The sequence below is a fragment of the Polyodon spathula genome, chromosome 19 (assembly GCF_017654505.1).
Source record: "Polyodon spathula isolate WHYD16114869_AA chromosome 19, ASM1765450v1, whole genome shotgun sequence".
Lineage (NCBI taxonomy): Eukaryota > Metazoa > Chordata > Actinopteri > Acipenseriformes > Polyodontidae > Polyodon > Polyodon spathula.
In genome coordinates, this window is record NC_054552.1 from 20,050,152 (window position 1) to 20,074,479 (window position 24,328).

The 24,328-nt window shown below is 36.9% G+C and overlaps 1 protein-coding gene across 1 annotated transcript in view; it reads right to left on the bottom strand.

Moving 5' to 3' along the window:
* Window positions 1-2,566: 2,566 nt before the first annotated feature.
* Window positions 2,567-24,328, bottom strand: part of LOC121294520 (neuronal acetylcholine receptor subunit alpha-7-like) — a 36,280-nt gene continuing 14,518 nt past the window's right edge. Inside the window, exons 4-10 of the mRNA XM_041218314.1 lie at window positions 19,692-19,801; window positions 19,041-19,120; window positions 15,847-16,014; window positions 15,115-15,309; window positions 6,700-6,786; window positions 4,786-4,895; window positions 2,567-3,314 (exon numbers count right to left, since the gene is read on the bottom strand). Of these exons, the coding sequence (XP_041074248.1) occupies window positions 2,802-3,314; window positions 4,786-4,895; window positions 6,700-6,786; window positions 15,115-15,309; window positions 15,847-16,014; window positions 19,041-19,120; window positions 19,692-19,801 (1,263 nt within the window). The 3' untranslated portion in view covers window positions 2,567-2,801. The remainder of the gene's footprint in view (window positions 3,315-4,785; window positions 4,896-6,699; window positions 6,787-15,114; window positions 15,310-15,846; window positions 16,015-19,040; window positions 19,121-19,691; window positions 19,802-24,328) is intronic.

Below are 24,328 nucleotides of genomic sequence, written 5' to 3' on the forward strand. Positions count from 1 at the left end.
TTTGTATTTGTAATTAATTTATAACAATTTGTAGATTTTATTTTTCACTTTGACATTATGAAGTTTTTTTGTATTGATCAGTGGCAAAAACTCCTAATTAAATCCATTTTGATTCCATGTTGTAACACAACAAAATGTGGAAAAGTCCAAGGGGGGTGAATACTTTTGAAAGCCACTGTAGAAGGAAATCTCTTAAACCAGGAGAACACCTGAACATCCTGCTCTGGTCAGTGCAAAACCATGGTCACTTGAAACCCCAAATAGATTATGTTTGAATTATCCATGAAGAATACTTGTTACACACAATTAATCATGTTAGATGTAATTAAGTAGTATATTGTTGCAGATTAAACATTGCTGTGGGGATCTCTGAATCCACGGTTTGTCGAAGATGTCATTGTGACATTACTGCTACAGCAGTATCAATCTAGGGCTTCAGTTTTCCGGTTTTTATTAATTAAATTTTTCGGTGCTTATTTTTAGCTATTTCCAAGTTATATGTAATTTTTTTTTTTTTTCAGGGCTTTTTATATACTGTATGAAATTATTGTTTTCTGTTACTTTTGTTTTTTTTTCTGTCGCAATATTTATAGTAACTCGACAGTAACTTTTGACATTTTGACACAATTTGCAGTTCTGTTTTAAATTCCACGAGCGTGTATATACTATGTACTGCAATATAGCTCTAAATCTCGCTAGCAAGAACATCTCATTTTAAATGTTGCAAGCGTGTTACAATCCTCTGATAGAAATGTGGGAATTGGCTATCCCTCATTAGTTGGGGTGGGTTTGCTGCATTCAGAACAAATCAATGCAAGATACAAGACTACACTGGTAAAAGTGTATAAGATGCGCATATATATATATATATATTTTTGTTTTGCTTTTCACAGAAAAGGGGTCTAGTGTAAACTGTGTAAACTGAGTAACCACTTCCAGTGTTTTTCCAATGTCAATTTTATTTTATTTTTTGTATCAGGAGTGTTTTATCCACTTTTATCGGTTACAATCATTTGTGATGCTGTGTTTACATGTGAAGGTGATGTTAAACCGCCTTGCTAAAAAACACTGACTAAAATGACCAACAAACCTCAGGAATAGCCTCAGAAACCACAATCGGAGACACTATTTTAAGTTTTTTTTTTATTATTTTACTAGTCACCAATTAAATTGTTACCTCATTTTTCTCCCAATTTAAAATGGCCAATTGTATTATTTCTGTAATAAGGAAACATAGGCTGTGGATACAATTTATTAATGTTTACATATATTGCATAGGTATGGATTTGATCAAATCTAAATGTGATCTTTTGAAAATTGCCCCTCCTGGCTGGGGGGAGATTTTGGAAAGCCTGCTTTCAAAAAAACTGTTCGTCTCTTTCTGATCGAAAAGACCCCCCACTGAGGCTCCAGCTTCAAGGAGGCTCCCAGCCCTTGAGCAGAAGCTAGTTTTATTGTTTTGAATAAACAAAACTGGTCTTGTTAAGACAATTAGTCTTTGGATGATACTTCAAAGAGACTTGCCCTCTTGTGTATTGAAGACATCTATTAAGATATACAAGGCTTTGTCTGGAGAAAATGGGAGTTGTTTGTTCACAATATGACCAATTTTGTTTGTACCAGAATTTGTATTCTGTGACTTTTTATAAATACCCAGAATTCGATTTGAAGCAATCACTGATATGTGTTCTAAGCTATATTACTGGATAATTTGTAATGGAGTGCCTATTGATTCTTTCTAAGGATTGAAAATGACTGTTTGTAAAACTCAGGATTCTCTCATGTTCTCCTTGCTCTCTCTCAAAATAAAATTTAAAAAAACAAAACCTCTCTGTTCCATTCAGCTCTGCTCTCCAAAAACAACCTCTGGCTGAATAACACTGCAAGCTTCTAAAATGACCACCGCCAGGAATTCATTTCTTTGAGGAATAAAGGAAAATGGAAAACAAACAATCTTTACAATATTGGGAACAAAATCATTCTTTCGGCTTTGCTACATCTTCTTTAACAGGAGGAAGCAAAACTTTATTTTAAGACTTTTCAACTTATTTCTAAACCAAGTACGGTAAATATGCATATTTATAATGTTCACGGTACATATAAATTATAGGATTACTTTGTAAATGGTGTATAATGAAATGTTAAATAATCCATTGTTTGAACATAGCTGGAATTCTTAATCTGATAAAATATATGAATGCATTTTTTAATGTTTTAGGTATATTTAGAATTCTGATAAAATACATGCTTTAATAATTTTCTGAACACTTTAAAAATCCTATGCTGATACTTTGACTACCTAGTTTTGTAACATTGAAATAAACAAAAGTAAATGTACTTTTAAACTGAGTTGCCTGATGTTAATTAAGCACTGTTAAGATGCAATACCTATTAAATTAATGGGGGAGATTGTTTATAATATTAAATAAGCTATCTACAACAAACATTAAAAAATTATATATTGAAGTAAGTTCATCTTGGTATTTTAATTTAATTTATTTACATTGACTGATAAATAGCAGATAATTAGATAATATTTTGTGTAGAGATGCTATAATTATTGATATATTAAGCTATGTAGTTTTCATAATTGACCTAGAAAATCAACATTAAGTTAAAATATCCGCTACAGGGTTTTATTATGCAAATGAAGAAAAATCTTAAGAGAATATGAGCTAGTTATTGAGCTAACAGGAGGTACTGCATTTCAGTCACTAATTACAACCATTTAGCAATAGGAGTTGCTCTCAGTCTGTCTAAGGGTTGCATTGTGGATTGTGGTTTGTGGAGATGGTCAGGGATCAAGTAAAGTCTTTTGAGACGGCCTCAACGAAATTGGGCGCCGACATGAGAATACCGATGGTGAGTAGGATGGTAAAGACAGAGAACGCCATAAGACAGAGCCGGTCGATGACGGAAGCAGCAAATTTCCACTCGTTGCAGATGGAATCATCCTCGTCTTGGTCTCGGAAGCGATTGGCGATGTAGCGCACCTCCTCCAGGATCTTCATGAGATCGGGGTCCCCACCCCCCTCCGCTGGCAGCAGCACGTCCTCCTCGCCCCCTCCCATCAACCGCCCGCACATCACTCCTGAGTCAGGGGTGGGACTACAGGGCACTCCCTCCAGCCCACGGAAGCCGATGTAAAGCATGTTTCCGTTGGTGGAGTGCGGGACGCTGGTGCTGGCATTGAGCTCCACGCTGGAGATGCTGCTGCGCCGCTGCTTGATGTTGCAGGCTGGACGCACCTTGTCCTCTCCGGGCCTCTTCATGCGCAGGAACCAGGCACACCAGTTCAGGAGGATTATTCGCGTCTGCAGCCAGAGGTAAAGATGCATTTAAAATGCCGAAAGGAATAAAACAGCTAGAAAAAAGAATCATATTTAACTGCAATTTGTTTCTTACTATGCACAGCCAAAAGTTTTGGATCACCTAGAATTTTAGGACTAAGCTATATATATATATATATATATATATATATATATATATATATATATATATATATATATATATATATATATATGAATATAATTTAGATTTTTTATTTAACATCATGTAATAAAAGAAACTACAAATAATTATATCGCAAAAGTCTACCCGAAGCCATAATTTCAGTACAGTATTTTCAAATGTCAAATTTTTAAATTTTTGTCAGTATATGGGAAATTAAAAAGCGGTATGTAATTAAATATTTTAACACAACATTATTCAGCAGGTTTCGTTTGACTTTATGAATCAAAATGTGTTAATTATATAGGGTGATGATAAATTTTTGGCCATAGCTGTAAATATAATATTGAACATGTTTGTAAATATCACCAACATATTGGGACCACTAGTTTCTAAACACCACTTTCAGGTGGTGGCTTCAGTGGCTGTGGAAGCAGGTTTGACCATATATTTTATTTAAACAGTCAGAGAACTAACTGTAATTACCAGAGTGAATTTTAATAAAAAGAACTTCAACAACTTAATTAAAGGAGTTGGGGCAAGACAAAGATAACCCACAAAGGTGTGATCTTTGGTTAGATTTTTCAATTCACTTATTGAATTTGTCTGTATTTTTAATTGAACTACCTGCAATTTGAAAGGAAAAATGGAGAGGTTTGATATTTAAAACACATTAAAGAAAACAAAAACAGTCTGGAACAGTTTTGCATGTTATTCAAAAACACATTAATTAGCTGAAGAGGTAAAGCTTTGTGATAGGGCACATTCACACGTACACACAACATTAATTCATATATGCATACATACTGCACTTATGTACATACAGAAAGGAAAACCAAGCACAACCAGAGCTCAAGACAAAGCTCTCAGTGACTGCATTTACTCTGCGCTACATGACAATCCTATTGCAATGTGGCACTGCTATTTTAACCACATTTCCAGATTGCACATCTCTTCTATATTTTCTTTATGTCTCCACAAAGTCTCCATCAAGAATAAGCCTCATCAAGCTTCTACATTCATACCCCATGCCTAATCATGCTAAGGCAGTTCCTAATGGATATTTAGTTGGCAAGAGATAAGCTCTTAACAGGAATAGAGGAGGTGGCAGCCACATATAACATGTTTTCACCAGCTGTTTAAAATTATTACTTATTATGTTTTGATATACCTAAAACATAGGTTTTTGTTTATCTTCAAATGTACCAATCATTTCACTGTTAATATAATTCCAACAATGTAAGGCTCTGCCCATAAAAGATCACAATAAGGAAGAGGGACATATTTAATGTGCATTAGTAGGTTTAACACTGCTGCAGTAGTAACTCTACTTACCCATTTGGGCATTTTCCCCCCGTCAGGATCATGATGGTGGAATTGTAGAACCAGGACGGTGACGACTACCGACAAGCCAACAATAATCATGGTGCTGGCAAAATACTGAGCTGCATCGAGAACACAGCACTCGGGTTCATTAAAGATATGGAATGGGCTTTCACAGGAAGCCAAAGCAGCAATGAATATCAACAACATAGATTTTGAGTCAAAAGGAAGCACTACGGTCATTTTTACATAACATGATGTGTCACCTTTTGAAATATGATTTACCATACCTTACTGGGCTTTACAGTACTTACCTTTGCTTTACCATGTCTTCATTATGCTTTATTACAATTTGGTATGCTTTAGGGGAAGCTTTTATAAGGGCTTCCCTGACTAGAAGGTTTATCACCAGCTAGACATTTAATAACTCAGTGATATGAATGAAAACTGCATCATACTCATAATACTGGAGATTGCTGTAGTAATGCTGCATAAACACTGTGGAATGTTTACGTAGGGTGTATCGTTGTGTGAAGCATGGTATTTTGAATCATTTCACATTTCCCAATTTCTCTTTAATGGTTTATATTTTAATTGTATAATTATATTTTCAATGCCCTAGTACAAAATGTGTATCCATAGCAGATCATGGTTTCACAGACCCCGATTAGCTCTATTTTTGGACTACCTAATGTTGCTTTAGGTAAGACCAGTGCTTTGTGTATTTATTGTGTTATAGTTTTACTGATAAGACAAAAACAACTATTGATAAATAGGAAAACATAATATGTATTTAAATAGTTACAGCAATATATAAAACATTAGAGATTTTATAGTTTCAAGATATTTTGTGTAATAGCCACACTCCCTCATTCCCCAACCCTTAGCCAACCCCTCCTAAATGTTGCACAGACAGTAAAATGTGGGATTTTTACCAATAGCATATCTCTGATTGTGATATTACTGAATTACCGCAACTCATCTACAGACAACCAGTGTTTAGTCTGACGCTAAATATCCCAAGAAAAACATATAGCATGTCAAATCTTCAGTTACCAAAACATAAATGGGAAATCCAGCTGCAGTCATGCTGAACAGGAACTGCTGTTTCCATCACATTACGTTATGCTGATATTGTTAATAAGAATTACAGTGAACCTTTAAAACATGTATTCAGTTAATTGAAGCACTCATTAATTATTACAATATGTGGTGAATGAAAGAAACACTAGAGAACCTCATTATAATTAAACCACAAAACCACAGAAAGAAAATATGTACTGTTACTACAACTTAAGAATTAAAAATCTCTAGCATACGACAGCTGGGACTGCATACAATGTAACAAAAATGAAATAATGTTTAAAAAGACCAATGAATTAGTACAGTAATGAACATCTGCTGTTCAGCCAGTCAGTGGCTGGAGCAGCTTACCATTGGAGCGCTGACATGTGCTAATTAACGGTAAGGAACACTAGATTGATTGCTTATTGTTGCTTAATGGCTCAGTCTAATGGCATGGTTACTTCCATTTTAAGATTTACAGAATAGTGTTGGTTTTTTTAACAACAAACCTATTTTTTTATCAGGTGGTCTGTTTTATATTTATAGTTTCCTAAAATTGTGTGGTATTTATATTTTCAGATTCTGTAGCAATACTTTTACAGGGTTTACACATGTCTGCTAAGGGGCTACCTGGAGCAGGCAGTGGCCGAGGTGTGCCTGACTCTATGCAGGCTGTGTAATGTTCCCTCTGATCCCACTACCAAGACCCTCCTCTTTATACCTGACCTACTGGCCCCTGGAGGACAAAGACCAGCTCTGCAGGAGTCTGCTTGAACTCCCTGTCTTCCAGTATGTATGGGTGATTTTGCCTCCCTAAACCACAGGAGTACCATAATCAACATATTTGATATTGAAACTTACCTATTAGAGGCACCGAATCGGACGTTGCAGGCATGATCTCTGCTACAAGCAACATGAAGACAGTGAGAGACAAGAGCACCGTGATTCCTGCAAGACAACACAAGTAATCCAGACATGGACCTTCAACACATTCTCAATCACAATGGACAGCCTTTTAATAATAAGGTCAGATACCTTCATAAACCCAACGATTATTAAAATGCACACAGTACTGTAAATATAACAACAACAGCACTTACATTTTAAGTGAACAGGAAATAGTTCATCAAGGTAAATACAGAAGGTTTTTTATTTATTTCTGCTGTCCTGTTTATACCACTATGCTATAACAGGCAGTGTTGTGTGATGTGACCCGCCGCACAGATGCTGATGAAGATCTAAAGCTGCTTGTACACACAAGCATGGACCTTTTGTGAATGGTCACCAGTTAGATTGTGTTACAATAGCAAAGCACATCCACACATCACGTTGGGGTACTAGCAAACGAAAAACCATGAAGGTTTGTTCTAAACGGCACAGAGTGTTATCCCTTTAATAAAGCTCATATCACCCCCAGACACCCATACAGAGCCACTGATAGACCTCATATTTTCTTTGATGTGAGACTCCAGGAGAGTTAATGCTTGTTATATTCTTCAGAGCAGGGATTGGCAACCCTGGTCCTGGAGTGCCAAAGACACGTCTGGTTTTTGTTTAACCCAGGCCCCTTAATAAATTAATTGATTTAATGATTGGCTTAATTGGTTAGAATTGCCATGTGTTCCAGGTATTTAGCAATTGACAATTAAGAGATACCTACAAAAACTGCAGGATTGTGTCACTCCAGGTCCAGGGTTGCCTACCCCTGGTTTAGAGAGTAATAATGACATTCTGGAAAAGCAATCACTAATTGAAAGGTTAAAAGACACTATATTATTATCCAGAGCTGTCATACATGACATATGACGTGTAGGCTGAAAGGTTGCTTTTATCACAGCAAATTCTTTCAACTTTGTGCTCAATACATCACTGTTGTATATACAATATTTTATCTTAATTGCATTGATGCCAGAAGCAAACCACATAAAGTAGCAGCACAGAGGTGGGGAATTGTCTCTTGCCACTCTGTTGAACACATTACTGTCATGCAGGGCAGCAGAGATTGATCCATCTTCTTCACTTGCTCAGTAATATAGGAATCCGGTGAACTCAGACCATTAGCTTGATATACACAGATATAGATATATGCATTCTACCACCCCACCCAACCCCCCAACAGGAAAAAGATGCAAGTCTGTGTTTAATATCTTGTGATGAATGTGGTCTTCTTAATAAAAGAAAGCATGTACGCAGCTAAACATAGCAAGGGTTTGGCAGTTGTGCAGGGTCTGGTGCCAGGTTTATCTGCTGTGGTGTAGTATATCCACTGGGCAGCCCACATACAAATAAATATGTCTAACACAGTGGCAGAACCAAATAGTGGGCAAATCTAATTGTAAGGTGGCAGTCTTCATGTGATATCATCACAGTCATCAATTTCAGAGCAGCCACAGAGCAGCATTTTACTACCAGCAAAACTACAAACTGAACACAAGAACAAGGAGGGGCCACTTTAAAACATTTGTATCCACAACATTTCTTATTAGATCCACCTCCTCTGGTACTTTTGTCTTTTAGCTTACAGTCTTATCTGTGATTACACTCAACCAGGTTATTAAAGTAATACACACTGTCACTGAGAAGGACCAAGTGCTCCCTCATAGTATTATTGTAATTGAATGGTATTTGAACATTTTTTTTTTTTGTTGTTTTTAATGTAGTTATTGTTTTTTTTTTTTTTTTTTTTTCTGTGACAAAGGGCTAGTTTACATGTGTGGTTTCTTCACATGAAGTGGCCATGCGCGTGCATGTTGAGAAGAAAAACTCATGAAAGATCCTCCAAAAAACAGCTGCAGTATTTTAACAGGAAAGTCTCAAGGAAATTCTCATGAAATCAATGCCCATTTACACATGGAAACATGAGTTTCTCATGAAAATGTTAATTTTCTTATTCAAGTGCCTTACCTAAAGCCACTATAATACAAGGAATACTTAAGTTACCATGGCCCAACGATGACAGCAGGGAAGTGCATTTTCTGTTTGCAGTATTTCCCTTATCAGAGTGATGTTGCAGATAACCCCACTTAATTCTTGGTCTTCCCTAATGCTTTGCATAATGCTAATCATGCATGGACCTAAATGCATTTGTAAAGTATTATACATATTGTATTTATTGTTTAAAACTGTTTGATAAACTGCATTGTGTGCTTGTGAATTCAGATGGTTACAGCTACTGTACAGTACTTCAGAATACACTTGCAAATAGCTTTCCAGGTCAAAATGACTTTATTGTAAAGTACTACTAAGTATTATGTTTAAAAATGTGTATAACTATACTCCAATGCAATTTCTCCTACCTATGTCTGAGCAAAACCTATGTCAATCCTCCACTTATGTCCGTTAGAGTGATGAAGATCACAATGCACAACACAAACACTGTTTAACCCACTTTCAAAATAAAATGTGGTCTGGAATTTTCGCGAGTTATTTCTCAATATTCCAATATTTGATTTAGCAGAAGCAGTCATATAAGTACAGCAAAAATGAGGATGCTACATTTGGTATAAAGAGATACAAAATAAGCTAATGAAACAAAAATGTGATACAAAATAAAAGTACACTGTTGGGTTACAAAAATAAAGATAGCACTGTATCTCTAATAGCAGGACTCTTACATTTTGAATAAAATATGTTTTTTATTTTTTTCTAATATTTGTCTAATGTCCTAAAATAATTAATATTCAAGTACCACAGATAAAAGGAAGGAGGGTGCGGTCCAACATTTCTGAGAACCACTGTTAAACTACCAGTAGGTATGGGGACCCAACAACTGTGTCATAATTCTCCTCTTTGTATTTTTCAATTATTTGCTGCAGCACTGGATAAAAAGAAATTTTCAGTAGTTTATGTTATTAATTTTTTTCTGCAATGAATTTCATGCTGGTCAACCAGATATGACTTGGACCGGTGCTATATTCCAGATTGTCTACCTGTGCTTTCCAATAATATAACCATAACACTACAAGAAGTGTAAGATAAAGCATGCACCACATGTATGCCATTTGCAGGGTCAATGAAGCTGTAACTGGATTAATGACAGCACAGGCAGGTCATTAATGGTTCTCATTTGTGACACTAACGTTAATTAAATGGTATAAACTATTAAATATGAATAATAGATTTGTGTTATATAGGTTGATATACTCTCTGAAATATGGAAGATGTTTTAATGTGCAAGTTTATTCTCAGCTGGGTTGAAATCAGTGGATTGTGTGGGCTGTGGCAGGTATGAAAGTTCTGCTTCTTATTTCTTGAACTGCACTCAGAATGAATAGTCGTATTGACAACTCTTTGGCTCACAAATAACTTTCAGTGATTCAGCATTACAAGCTGAGCTAATCAGGCTTTAGCGATTCATACTGCCGGGAACCAAACACTATTATAGAAATAAAGAATACCATTCCTAGGCTTCTGCTGTTGTTTTTCTATTAGTCTCTTTTGTATTTAAATCAGTGCAACTGACAGTCGCCTGTGTCTTAGAAAATAAATTCAGAAGATTTAACTGCAATACATTATATTATGTAACACAATTTTTGTTACTGGGTAGTAAGTGTTATTTCCTAATTGCTTATGCCTCAAAAGTATAGAAAATGGCTATTATTCCCCACAAACTTTGCTTTTGTGACCAGGACAGTGATATTTTGAAATTTACCTATTTCCAATGAGAAAACGGGCGAATGTGTCTTTTCGTTCACATAAAGTCAGAAAAAAACAACATATGAATCCAAATTAACATGTATTTATACTAAAGTAATACAAAAATGACTACAAAAGATTTAGAAGTGAGTAGTTTTTCAAGATTTACGATTATACTGTAAATCACTTTCACGAATGAGCCCCCAAATATCATCCCATCATGTTCTTGTTATACTGTCCTTGGTGGCAGCGTTCAAAGTCCAGTATATCCTGGTGGAAGCGCTTGCCTTGCTCCTCCGAGTACGCTCCCATGTTCTCCTTGAATTTATCAAGATGAGCATCAAGGATATGGACAAAGCTGTTCTAAGCCACTTTCTCCTTACTAGTGAGCTTCTTGGGGAATTCATTGCACTCCAGGATCTTCTTTATCTGTGGTCCGACGAAGACACCGGCTTTGACCTTTGCCTCAGACAGCTTAGGGAAGAAGTCTTGAAGGTACTTGAAGGCTGCCGACTCCTTATCTAGAGCTCTGACAAATTGTTTCATAAGGCCCAACTTGATGTGCAGTGGTGGCATCAGCACCTTCCGGGGGTCCACCAGTGGCTCCCACTTGACGTTGTTCCTCCCCACAGAGAACTCGGTCCGCTGTGGCAAGTCCCGCCTGTGGTAGTGCGCCTTGGTGTCCCTGCTGTCCCAAAGGCAAAGATAGCAGGGAAACTTGGTAAAACTGCCTTGGAGACCCATCAGGAATGCTACCACTTTGAAGTCTCCTATGACCTCCCAGCTGTACTCATCATACTTCAAGGCCATCTCAGAAAAATGCAGATATGTATCCACTTAGGCAGCTGGAACTAAACTGAACTGGTGGGCTTAAGGCCCCTGTATTTATACTACTATTTATATTACTAGAAAGTTCTAGAAGTTACTCCAAGTTTACTCAGCACTGAATCTATCTGGAATGTTCTGGAAAATAGGTAAATTTCAAAATATCACTGTCCTGGTCACAAAAGCAAAGTTTGTGGGGAATAATAGCCATTTTCTATACTTTTGAGGCATAAGCAATTAGGAAATAACACTTACTAACCAGGAACCAAAAAAAAAAAAAAAAAAAAAAATTGTTACACGGTGTTATTATATGCTGTGTGAGTTGCATATTCTGGTTTAAAATATATGTAATAACTTAATTACAAAAAATTATTAACACATAGTTATGGTTTAAGCCTGAAGCCACAAAAGTCAGGAAATTGCTTCCATAAAAATGACAGTTAAATGTACTTTAATGGTGCAGCTTAAAGCCACAAAAGTCAGGAAATGCCATTGTACCCATAACTCAGCTGCATCTAGGTTAGGCCTTTAGCATAGATACTGAGATGTAATGGGCAGGGTAGCATTCACCGATAAGTCAGCAGAGACTGCTAACTCGGCACAGAGGAATATAGCTGTAGCTCTTAAAGCTTATTCTCCACTTCTGCTGAAAAATTACATTATAATTTGTATTGTACACAGGGGGCATTTTAAAGTTATTTAAAGTAGGGATGCTAGATTTGATTTAATTTCCGAAACATTTAAACTTCAGAATTAAGCAAGTTCAAATGTTTAAACTTGGAAATGTTTGTACCCCAACAAGATAGACCCTCCAGTAGTGTAAAACCTGCCAAGAGCAACCACTCGTGGGAGATAGCAAAAGTGGTTGCTTGTCAGAGGTCTCTCTTCAAAGGTTTGCTGTAAAATGGGCACTTTTACTATGTATAGAAAGGCTACTATTTTTACCGATGACTCATGTTAAATGAACGTTACATACAGTATACATTACAGTGCTGTATTGTATTTAAAATCTCTTGGTGGGTTTATTAATACAGTAGTATTTATGTTAAATTTTGGCTTGCGCTTTTAACATTGGACCAGAGACATTTACATGATGAGTGACAGTGGATTTAAACCACTCGTAAGTGAGCAAGTTGACTTCTTCATTTCCAGTTTTGGCGTGTTTACTTTTGATTGAATTGTTTTCATTTCACTCATAATCAGCAAGAATTTCTGCGTTCTAGCTTACCAGGTTTTGGATTACTGTTTTTCCAACTCCAAACTGTTCAGCAAATTAACAGCAGCTGGTACCAGCTTCTAGCTGTGATATTGCTTTAACACGTTGCTCCAGGGTAAGAAACACTTTGTTTTTGGTTTTTCTGGGGCTTTTTTTCACTTTCATGTTGACTTCTTTTAACTTTAAAACTATAACTTACAGTCGTGTACACCTTTTGTTTTAACATGTTCACATCTTCCTTTAAGTTCCTGCTTCTTCAAGTTCAAGTTCAAGTTCTGATTCATGTATTAGGTTCGAGTACTAAGTCGTACAATGCAGAAACTGTAACTGGAAACTTCAAAGAAACACAGGCTGATAAGCAGAGACCAGTTTGTCCTACAGGTTTGTTTTTACAGATGAGAGTAAGAAAATGTGGTCGCTGGTTGCAGATGACAGGTGGTTGCTCTTCACAGTTAAATTATAGGGGACAAAATGTTGCTCAAGAGAGGTGGTCTCTCTTCAGGTGTGGTCGCTAAGGCAGGTTTTACTTTTTTTGATGCACTTTAACAGTGATGTATACACTGAGTGTACAAAACATTAGGAACACCTGCTCTTTCCATGAAATAGACTGACGAGGTGAATTCAGGTGAAAGCTAAGATCTCATATTGATGTAACCTGTTAAATCCACTTCAATCAATGTAGATGAAGGGGAGACAGGTTAAAGAAGAATTTTTAAGCCTTGACACAACTGAGACATGGATTGTGTATGTGTGGGTAAATGGGCAAGACAAAAGGTTTAAGTACCTTTGAACGGGGTATGGTAGAAGGTGCCAGGAGCACTGGTTTGAGTGTGTCAAGAACTGCAATGCTGCTGGGTTTTTCCCATGTATATCAAGGATGGTCCACCACCCAAAGGACATCCAGCCAAAGGCCAGTGGTCAAAAACAACTCATTGATTAAAGAGGCCAAAGAAGGCTGACATGAATTGTGCAGAGCAACAGATGGGCTACAGTTACTCAACTGACAGTCCAGTACAACACTGGTGCCGAAAGACCCATAAAAGAATGCACAACTTGTCGTACCTTGACGTGAATGGGGTATGGCAGCCGACGACCTAACAGCGTTCCACTTCTTTCAGCAAAACACAAGAAACTGCGGTTGCAGTGGGCTAAGGAATGAAAACATGGGACACTGGAGGATTGGAAAAACATTGCCTGGTCTGATGAATCCCAGTTCCTTCCATTTCACACTGATGGGAAGACTAGGGTATGGAGAAAACCACATGAGTACATGCATCCATTATGCCACATGTCAACATTGCAGGCTGGTGGTGATGTTGTGATGGTGTGGGGTGTGTTTTCATGGCACACATTGGGCCCCTTGATAAAAGTGGAGCAATGTTTGAATGCCACAGGATATCTGAACATCATTGCCAATCAGATGCACACCTTCATGGCAGCAGTGTATCCATCTGCTAATGAATTTTTTTCAGCAGGACAATGCTCCATGCCACAAGGCTAGGATTGTCCAGGAATGGTTCCATGAACACGACAGTGAATTCAGCTTACTGCAGTGGCCTGCACAGTCACCAGATCTCAATCGAACTGAGCATCTGTGGGATGAGATGGAGCGAGCTATTCCACTACCAGCCAACTTGACACAACTGTGGGAAGCGTTGTAGTCAACATGGGCCAGCATACCTGTGGAACGCTTTCAACACCTTGTAGAGTCCATGCCTCGACGAATTGAGGCTGTTGTGAGGGCAAAAGTGGGTGCAACTCACTTTTGTACACAGTGTATAAGACTACATGTGTACATGGAAAAGACTATTGAAAAAATAACTCCGGACTGTAATGAAGAGTAATATATTGTATGTTTTAGGATTCAGCGGTGGGCATTTTAGCTTTTTGCATGGCTAGCCTAAGGGCTAAGCATGTGATAACCATACCTGTATTGCTGTATTGAAGTATTAATGTTATCTAATCTGTAAAGGCACTGGAATCACCCAGATTGTCTATTAGCAGGGATCCAAAGTGGCTAGCAAGCACTCTATCCCTTATTAAGAATTTGATAAACAAAAGGAGCATTATTACTGATCTGATTCATTAAAAATTCAAATTAAATGAGCCTGTGTGATTTTCTTGATTATTAAAAGTTATCTGGATACACTGCAAGCCCAGTGCACAAACAATTTATTTACAGGAGTTTAAAACATTTCTGTCCTCCTTAAATGTCTCCCCAGAGTTTAAGAGTGTGCTCAGAGCAATAAAATAAGTATGTGTGAATCTCAAAGTACATATCCGTTTGTACAAACACTACAGCTAGATCTACATTTTGACAAGCACATCTTTGACATTGGTTAAATGCTTTGGAGCAGTGCCAAAACATTTAACATTTGGAAAATGTTTAAACTCTAAACTAACATCCATAGTTTCATTTTCACTGTTTTGCACTTGAATTGTAAACCAATGCCCTAGATTATCAAATAACGTTGCTCTCCAAGTCGCCAATAACACAAGTAATATTGCTCTTACAATTTCTGCCATCTTGCTAAGAACCGGTTAAAATGGAATGAATATTAAATGGATTATTTTTCTGCTTAAATGAATACTAAGCTCACCCAGGGAGATCTTTTCCCCTGAGCCCGCAGGCAGCAGGAAGACAAGCAGGGCAAGGCCAGAGATGAGGACACAGGGGATGAGCAGGTTCAGACCGTAATACAGCGTCCGCCTCCGCATGACCACCGTGAACGTCACGTCCGGGTATGGCTCCTTACAGCAGTCATAGAACCTCTCACTGCGCCGTCCCGGGACCTCTGCAAACACACACAGACAAGCAAGTCATACTCTACTCCGTGGACCTCTGTGAAAATTAGTACAACTGGAGTAATGTGTTGTTGGAATGTAGAGCACCTCTTTGATGTCCAGGCCAAAAAAATAACTCAATGGGAATATTCTGGAATATATTAGTGTACAGATTTGTTTTGCAACCAGCACTATGGTAACTGGCATGAACCTATTTTATAAAAATACAACCTACTGAGAAAGTAAAAACACTCAAAAAATACTCCATATCTATGTATTTTGATACATAAGACTGGATACTACCAGAACTTTTAAAAGTTATATACAATTTGCAAATTGTAGCATGTAGTTATATATAAATATGTCAGTATTTGTAATAGCAAGTGGAACTTATTTGTTAATGTGTTTACTTGGTATAGTAGATTCCTGTTTTGAGTTTGTGGAAATGGGTAGATGCAATTGCTTCACTTTTTCAGGGTCAGCCTGGGTAATACTCCCAGTCCACAGACTATGACCCTCTGATTAAGGCAGTTCATCTGTTGTCTTACCAACAAGATCCCATTCCCCATTGGGGATATAGCCAGTTATATCAGCTTCTATCATCTGCAGATCCAGGGACCAGCCCCCATAGGTCCAAGAGCCAAACTTGAGGTCACACCTCTGCACGTCGAAGGGGAACCAGCGCACGTCGATATAGCAGGAGCTCTTGAAGATACCTAAACAGGACTGCAATTAGAGCACTGCAAAGAGGAGGTTAGGCTCCCTTTGAAAAACACTTCAACAACCCGAGGTCTGTAATCAGATTTAAATATGTAAGTATAGGCAGAATCTCAAATTCCCTTTGATAACCAATAACATATCATGGTCACATACACTTTTAGCATGTTTATATAAGCCTGCACATATATATTCACTGCCTCTCTGAGATATGAGGCTTGTGACAGTGTGGAGGCAACAGATATTTTAAATTATAGACAAGGCAGGGTTTCTGGTCCATTTCCCAGAATTGAACTTGAACTAAATGTAATAAATGTGTAGATAACATTTCAAGGATCTGGAATCCAAAATGTGACATGCCCATAGTATGGCAGCCAAATTAGGTTGCAGGTGAGTTTTCACAGCACTGCAGATATGAAGTTGGCATTTCAAACACTTTATAATATGAAGTGTTAAAGAATCAGGGGTGACAGTAGCCTAATTATAAGATCACATTCAGTGCATGGTGCTCTATGAACAAGCTTGAACAATTCTTCTCATTGACTTTTAAAAGTGCTTTTGCCACTTATGTTCTTGAAGTGCTCTCTGTTTTCATTTTTAATTGACTTATTTTAATTGACTGCAGTAAGTAATGTTAATTGATAAATCAACTTAATGAACCAATGGTTTTTAAAGCAGTGTGTGGTCTGGCTGTATCTGATGGTAATGAAGTATTATTATTGTTTAAGCTGCATATCACTGTATCTCTGTATTAATTGATATGTTATGTTCAATTTTACTTAATTTGCTTAAAGTGATTGCAGCTAACCCAATCATTCCATCATCTCCATGTCAATGTACATTCATTTCCATGGATCATTACATGGGTCACATGTGTGTATTTATCTGCTTTGCATTAATCTAAAACTTCCTTGGTTATTTTACCCGGAGAGTAAAATTCACACCACCAACAACTAAATTCCAGTGATTATACCAACCTTTTACCCCCAAAGACACTGATGAGGAGAAAGACCTATGAAGGGAAATAGTATCAAACTTCCTAATAATAAGGCAAGCACCATAATTTAACCTAGTTGAGTACCAGATATCATGTTTTAAAATGATAACTATGTGCACATTTGAGACACTAGAACTGCCGCAGTTACCTAAAACCGCCACCAGCAGTCATTATCACGGCTACATGGTAAACAACATCAATATTAAAATGAAAGACAAACTATCAGATACAACTCAAGTTTTATTCAAGCACGTCATATCAAACATCTGTACAGTCGAAAAGCCATATTTAAATGAACAATTAAACATAAAAGGGTATATTTTCTAACTTCCCACATATAAAGCACCACTTCAAAAACTGAAAAAAACTATAATAAAATAAACATTTCAAAAGAAAGTAATGTGTAAACATGTATATGTACATAAAAAACTAAAAAACATTTTTTTTTTTTTATTTAAAACAAAAGTAACATATGTTTTATTTTATTTTTTTCTCACTTGTGTCACTCGGTGCAACACTAAATCCAGGTTGAGCTGCAGCAGGCTGCTTTTGCCTGTTTCTGCTTGAAATGTTTCTGCCGAAACGCTGTGGCTAGCTTCAAGAAAAAAGCTCACGAAAGCTCACGAAAAGTAAGATTTATGGAATTATTCTGTTAGCTGCAGCCACTTTAAGAGAGAGATGTTACTGATTTGTTTTATTATTAGAAGATATTTTTGCAGGCTGGATCCACTGAGATGTGTCATACTGTACTCATAGTGTTGTGTGTTGCTGGTACTGAAAAACTAAACTGCAACAACTGACAACCTTTCTGTCTTGTCTCCTGCCAATCAAAATCAGAACACCACCCCTGCACCACCCCACAGTCTGTCATAACTCTAATATGGGTGCTTAGCTATAAGGCTTAGCTTTCAGCCTTTACAGCCTGCTATTTCAATGGCTTGTACAGTATGTAAATTACACAGGTAAAAAAAACAAATAAATTAAAAAACAATTAACTTCTCTGTATGCAGATGTTGTAACACTTCATTGGACTTTTTAGCTACAGTATTTAAATGGTCTGTTACGTACATTTGTGGGGCTGCGTCAGTATTGCTAACATGTTGCTATGCTGCTGCTGCTGCTGCTGCTGCTGTGTTATTCCTTTGTCAGTCACATTATGACAGTAGAATTTAAAAACAGTCACTTTAATATTGTAGTCAGGAAATCAAGGGACCTGACTGTTGTACTGAGCCCAACCTGCATCTCTTACTACCCTAGCGGTGCTGGCTATTATATATTCAGACACCCGCATAGATTGCATGATTGTAGTCAGAGCTGATCTATATAGAAACTTTAACAATTGACCTAATAGTATAAGCAGAAAACCAATCGAGAACATTTTACAAACTGTAAGCAATGCTGAGAATTAATCCAAAACTTAAACACGTGATCCTTAAAACCTATTCAAACAGCAGAAAGTTCTTAGGGATTAGTTTGGTGAATCTACGCCCTTTTTTAAGATAATTTTCCAGCACTGGGAAATCACCCAGGAGTGCATCAGCCCCCAAACCCTGCCTAGTGATAACTGATACAATCCAGGAAGCTCTAAACTCTTCTGCAAATCTAGCTGTGACTCGGGTAGAGGCTGATCACAGCAACTCCTTTGTCTGATAGACACCTTTCGAACCATTTACAGTACGTGTTACAACGGTACATTTGTGAAACTGGAGCACAGTAATAGCATCATGACTTATCCAAGCTTTTGTTTTAAATTACTGAATCACACAGTCTTATAATAGAATATCTGAAGCCATTTAGTAAATTGGTCCTCCCATAGTTTTCAATAATAAAGAGGGTATGAAACAGGGATGTGTATATATATATATATATATATATATATATATATATATATATATATATATATACTGTATATGTGTGTGTGTGTGTGTGTGTGTGTGTGTGTCCTATTTATATATATAGATATATGTATCTATATATATATATATATCCTGTAATTCAAAAAGTCATTAAGATGGATGTTTGTCTTACCTGGAGGAAGGTATTGACAGTGCCCTGTAGAATTCACCAAGACATTGGTGTGAAAGGTGGCATCGAATCTCTCATCTGCACTGTAAACAACACAACGCTTTATCTACAAGAAATTAAATCCAGCTTACTTAACACCCCCACTCCCCAAACCAATCTTAGATGGCTTACAGTAAGGCACTATTACAGTCACTGCTAAAGAAGACCATAAATCACCTCATTAGCCAGCCCTAGAAATAACTAAACACTTACTTGTCAGTAAAAACATTTATGTGGGTTTGTGCTCTGGTTTGAAATGAGTTGTTGAGTTTGAACAAACTGTGGCAGCTTCAGCATTCACATTCGTAGTATGGATGTGCTATGGAGCCCAACAAATGATCTTTTAAACTAGAATCATTCATCACTCAAGGGATACCTTAACAAAAGTGGCTTAGATTTTCCCATTTTTAATGTAAAAACTACCGCAATGTGTTGGGCACAGACCGGATGGAGGTTTAGATGCTTACTGTACAGAAAGAGAATGGGGCTTCCCGGGCTGTAAAGGAAACACCATCTTTCACCAGTACAGAGAAGGGGAGAGGCCAGTGGGAACATCTACAGATCTGCCTTGGAACTCTTCTCTTTTCTGGGTGAAATGTGGTGAGAGACAGTTACCTGTTATACAGAAGGATGTCTGGTTTCCAGATTTGCCCATCTGGAAATCGAACGTTTTTCACTCCTGGATATTCAGATAAGTTCCACTGAAGATAGTAATCCTGCCAGTACTGCACACAGAGGACACAAGAATGGAATGGCTTGTATAGAACATTCTTCATACCCTAAAATAACAGCAGCAGCAGCCTAATACTAAGAGTAGCAGCTATACAAAATTGATTTTATGTATTAATCCACTATTTACAGCATAGGTTACATGACTTGCGGTGACAGAAAAAATAATTTAAAAATAATTATCTTTATATTTGCTTTCATATTTTTTTCAAAGTAAAAAATGTACAGACGGGGCTCTAAAATAATGCTGAATGTCTTGAAAACTATAGCACACGATAACTCTTGTCTTTTTTTTTTTCAGAAAATGTCACTACTAGTTTACTTTTATCCAGATTACAAATAATTACAATTGCAATTTTCTTTTTTTTTTTTCCTTCAAAGAATCTCGATCACAAAATAAAGGATTACAAAATCTGGTTCACTGTTATCCAGATTATGTTTTGAAAAACCAACCTCAGGAAATTACATTAAAGGAAAACACTGCAGTTTGAGGCAAAGTCTTTTATGCACAGTAAAGAAAGGTGAAGTGCGAGGAAAATTCACTTCATGATCAGCTTTAAAACACTCAATGCACACGTTAATTGCCATTGATTAGAGCTCAGTTGTAAGGTGATGGAAGGTCAGTTTTTCTTGTTTTGAAATCAACACATTAATGGATGGATTTATTTGATGTCTACCGACAAATACTTCTTAAAGGTAATTACTCCTAAAATATGAGTATCAGCACAGACCTAATAGTTTGATTTTTTGCTCACTCCTATTAAAAATAAAAAAAATGTATAAAAACAACGTAAAATTATACATTATTATAAAAGCATGACAAAAAATACCTATTCCTAAACATAATTTCACTGAAATTGTAATTTCTACCAAAAATAACATTTCACAAGGTACAGTGAGGATGAAAGATGAAGTTCACTTTTGTAAATTTCTAATTTGCAAAGCATCTGCAAATTTTTTGAGATAAGAATAAACAGAGCTCAAAAGGCCCTTTGTAGCAGGAAAGGGCAAAAAATTGCATTATGTAGACCAATGAATCAAAATAACATGATGAAATGTTTTAAGGCGCAATCCCTTTTAAACTCTGCATGCCAAAACTAATTTCACAGAACCCCAGCTAAACAGCCATCATCTAGAAATGACTGCCAGCACTTAGGATCTGGACTGCTCGTATGAAAACAACTGCTGTTGACAGATCTAAACACTGGCATGGATGTTAGTGCTTAGTAGGGCCCTGGGCTTATTAATGTTAAACCATGGAAAACTTTACAGAGAGTGGTCCAAGTTGCGGTTGCATCCTAGATATTAGTGAATTTGTAGTTAAAGCACTTTTCTAAAACCAAGAAAAAAAAAATGTTACAGGATGTAATTAGTATAAGATAGCCATTTCAGGATATTGGGTACAATAATTATCTAATCATACCGTATGATATGACTTTATAACAATTTTCATGGTGAGCTAGTCAGTGTTTCATGATTGGTTCTTTTTTACTGGGGTAAAAGACTACAATATATTATTCAAGATGGCATGTAAAAGGCTTTGCAGGAAACCATTTGTTATTTTAAAGCAATCTGAGGGGTGGAATAAAGATACAACACAAACTACAACTTCTGTTGCATAAAAGAAGTTCAAACACACATTGTTAATAATAGTATTGTGACTAAAATGTATAATGTTAGAGCTGGTTTAGCTAAACTACCCTGGATTTAACACAGATCCTAGGGGAGCGTGCTTATTGTATGCAAAAGCTGTTGGGCCAATCATTTCCACAGAAGTCATCACTTAACTTTTATTTTTTTAAAGAGTAGACACCAACTTCCATTTTTCAACTCCTAATGAACAGTTTTGTCTGAAAAATGCATGTCCCTAATGTACTGGCTTTCTACTGGTGAGAAGCCAAGAGGACTCCAGACTGCTGACAGCAACAGGGTGCACTTGAACCAGGCTCAGTAAATTAAGAATGAGGCCTACAGAGGCCTGGGATTAGACTGCCGAAAATGAATACGAATAACCTTCCAGGAGACTGGAAACTACACTGGGTAAAATACAGCTCTGAGTTCCCATGCCTTAGCTTGAAGAAATCTGTTACACGTGCACTGCCTAGGTGATTACACCTACGCACTATCTTCAGGGTCAATGTTACTGACTGAAAGCTTGACAGCAAAACCAGCTGGTTCTTTTAGGTCAGATAAAAATGAATTAAAGATGTGTGACCAAGGAAGTGAAATACAATCTAGCAGCATGGCTGGCAAACAGATAATTATTTAGATTAATCCCATTCTTATACATGGGAGTAGTACAATATGTAATTCCTGTGTGCCCCACATCAGACCCCGAATAAACACGGCAAGCAATACCACAACTATGCGAAGATCTTAGACCCAAATCAGAATCTACTACCAGCCATTCACATGCAGCTTCTGTTGAGGCTAAAATGTTATCATTACTTTTAACTAGCAGTTACAGTGCTGTATTTTTGGTAATTTTACAGCATTTGTTTTATAATATATTAAATAATATACATTCCGATAGAAGAATATCCTATAGGATTCTTGCAGACCGTTTTATAAGCCACATGAACTGACCCGATTTAACAGTTTGGTCAGGAGATCGGATCGCCTGTCACATAAATGGTTATATTGCAGTGAGCGATTCATTTGGTAATGTTTGAATCAATGACCAAGCAGTTTATGGATTTGTTGATTAGCCTGTTAAGTAGAGTAGATGTGTAAAACAATATATATGATGCAATAAATGACGCTACGCTCAGTGTAGCTTGTCCGGGTTTGATCCAGGCAGTCCAGGAATTGGCCTCTGTGTCCGGCACGCGGGAATGAACAAGCCCAGACGGTTTTAAATGAAATGCATAAGAAGCACCAACCTTCCTTTAATATTTTCTTTGACAAACATTAGTTGCTTAAACAATTTCCACTGTCATATTATAAATGTATATTTTTGTACTAATCTGTGCATTCTACTTTGTCCCCAGTATTTGAATAATGCTGAGGAGGGAAAACAGACATATCCACATGATGTAAACAATCCAATTGAGGGGGTGCAGTCACATGATAGGGGGATACACTGCCATACTGGAAGTCAAAACAACCATGGAGGCTAATGCAAAAATGATATCTTCCACAGCAAAATGTTATGTATTTATAACCAGAGATATAATGATAAGTGCTAGATAGATACTTTGTGACTCCTACTGTGCACCTCCGGTGAGCGAGCACACTTTGACGTGATTTGATCCAAGTTTCTTTTTTACTTTTAAGCAAACATACTTACATGTTACCAATTATGTAAATATACATTTTCAAAAGTTTGTTTCAAAATAAAGTACTAATATGAATAATATACAGTATTTCTATGTTTGTATACAAAAGTTTAACATCTTTCGTTAAACAGACTCACAATTAAAACAATGTATATGACATATTTGGTATAGAAGAGTATCATAACTTTGTATGGGGATAAAAAAATAAAGTTCTACAGAGCATCAGTGCACAGGACTACACTGTGCCAAAATGAGCACAGCATTAACAATATGTAAGGTATGTGCATAACGATTTCTGTTCAGTTTTCAAGTAGCCTAACAATTCTTCAGCTTTAATCCAAAATTCAATCAGTCATTCTACTGCCTTTTTTTTTTTTTTTTTTTTTTTTGCATATGGTAATTATTTGTCCATTTCTGATTTAAAGCCAGAATCAAATTCTGGAATACAGTATAATGGGAGGGCTTCCAGATCCAAACTATACACTTCTTGTGGGTCGAATATCCTTCTTGCCATCAGAAAGATATGAGCTGGTTGAAAAAAACATGGCTTCTTTTTGCATTGATCCGGGTTGTAGTAATTAGCCAGTTTTTCAGAAACATCATGGAAGTTTTTTACACACGGTTTGTTAATTGCGGGGTCTGTGCTGGATACCTCTTGTGCCATTACTCGCTATGTATTGATTAATTCTAGAACTTTATTACGTTTGATGGACTCTCACTTCACAGCTTTCAAACCACTGAATCAGATCCACCAGTCCCTTGGCATGCGTCACAAGTAGGGAGAGTTGAGATTTTAAACTTTTCACATCTTTAAGCAATTTCTGGAGGTCCTTTAACACTACAGTGCTTGGTGAAATGTGCATTTCCTATTTGGAATGATATTCAGCAGCAGAATACCAAGTGCCCCATCGTGTTGTGTGCGGCTCAGGTGGCAACTTTATGGGTAAAGTACAGCCTTCTTGTTGGATTGCTTCTGTCAGGTGGTCTTTAAAACATAGTTTTCTGCTTGAGCAATGATTAAACAATTTTTTTAACGGATGCAACCAGCTTGTCTGCTTTTGGAAAATTATTTGCCCAGATATTGCTGGCAAGGGCTATTATGTGCGCATTACAAGTCAAATGTACTGAATTTGGCATTAAACCTCAAAGAATGTCATTGTATGCCTTGATCATGTAACTGGCATTATCAGAGCCAAATCCAGTCTTATTATTAAAATTAACTTCAAATGTGTTTAAACATTTCAC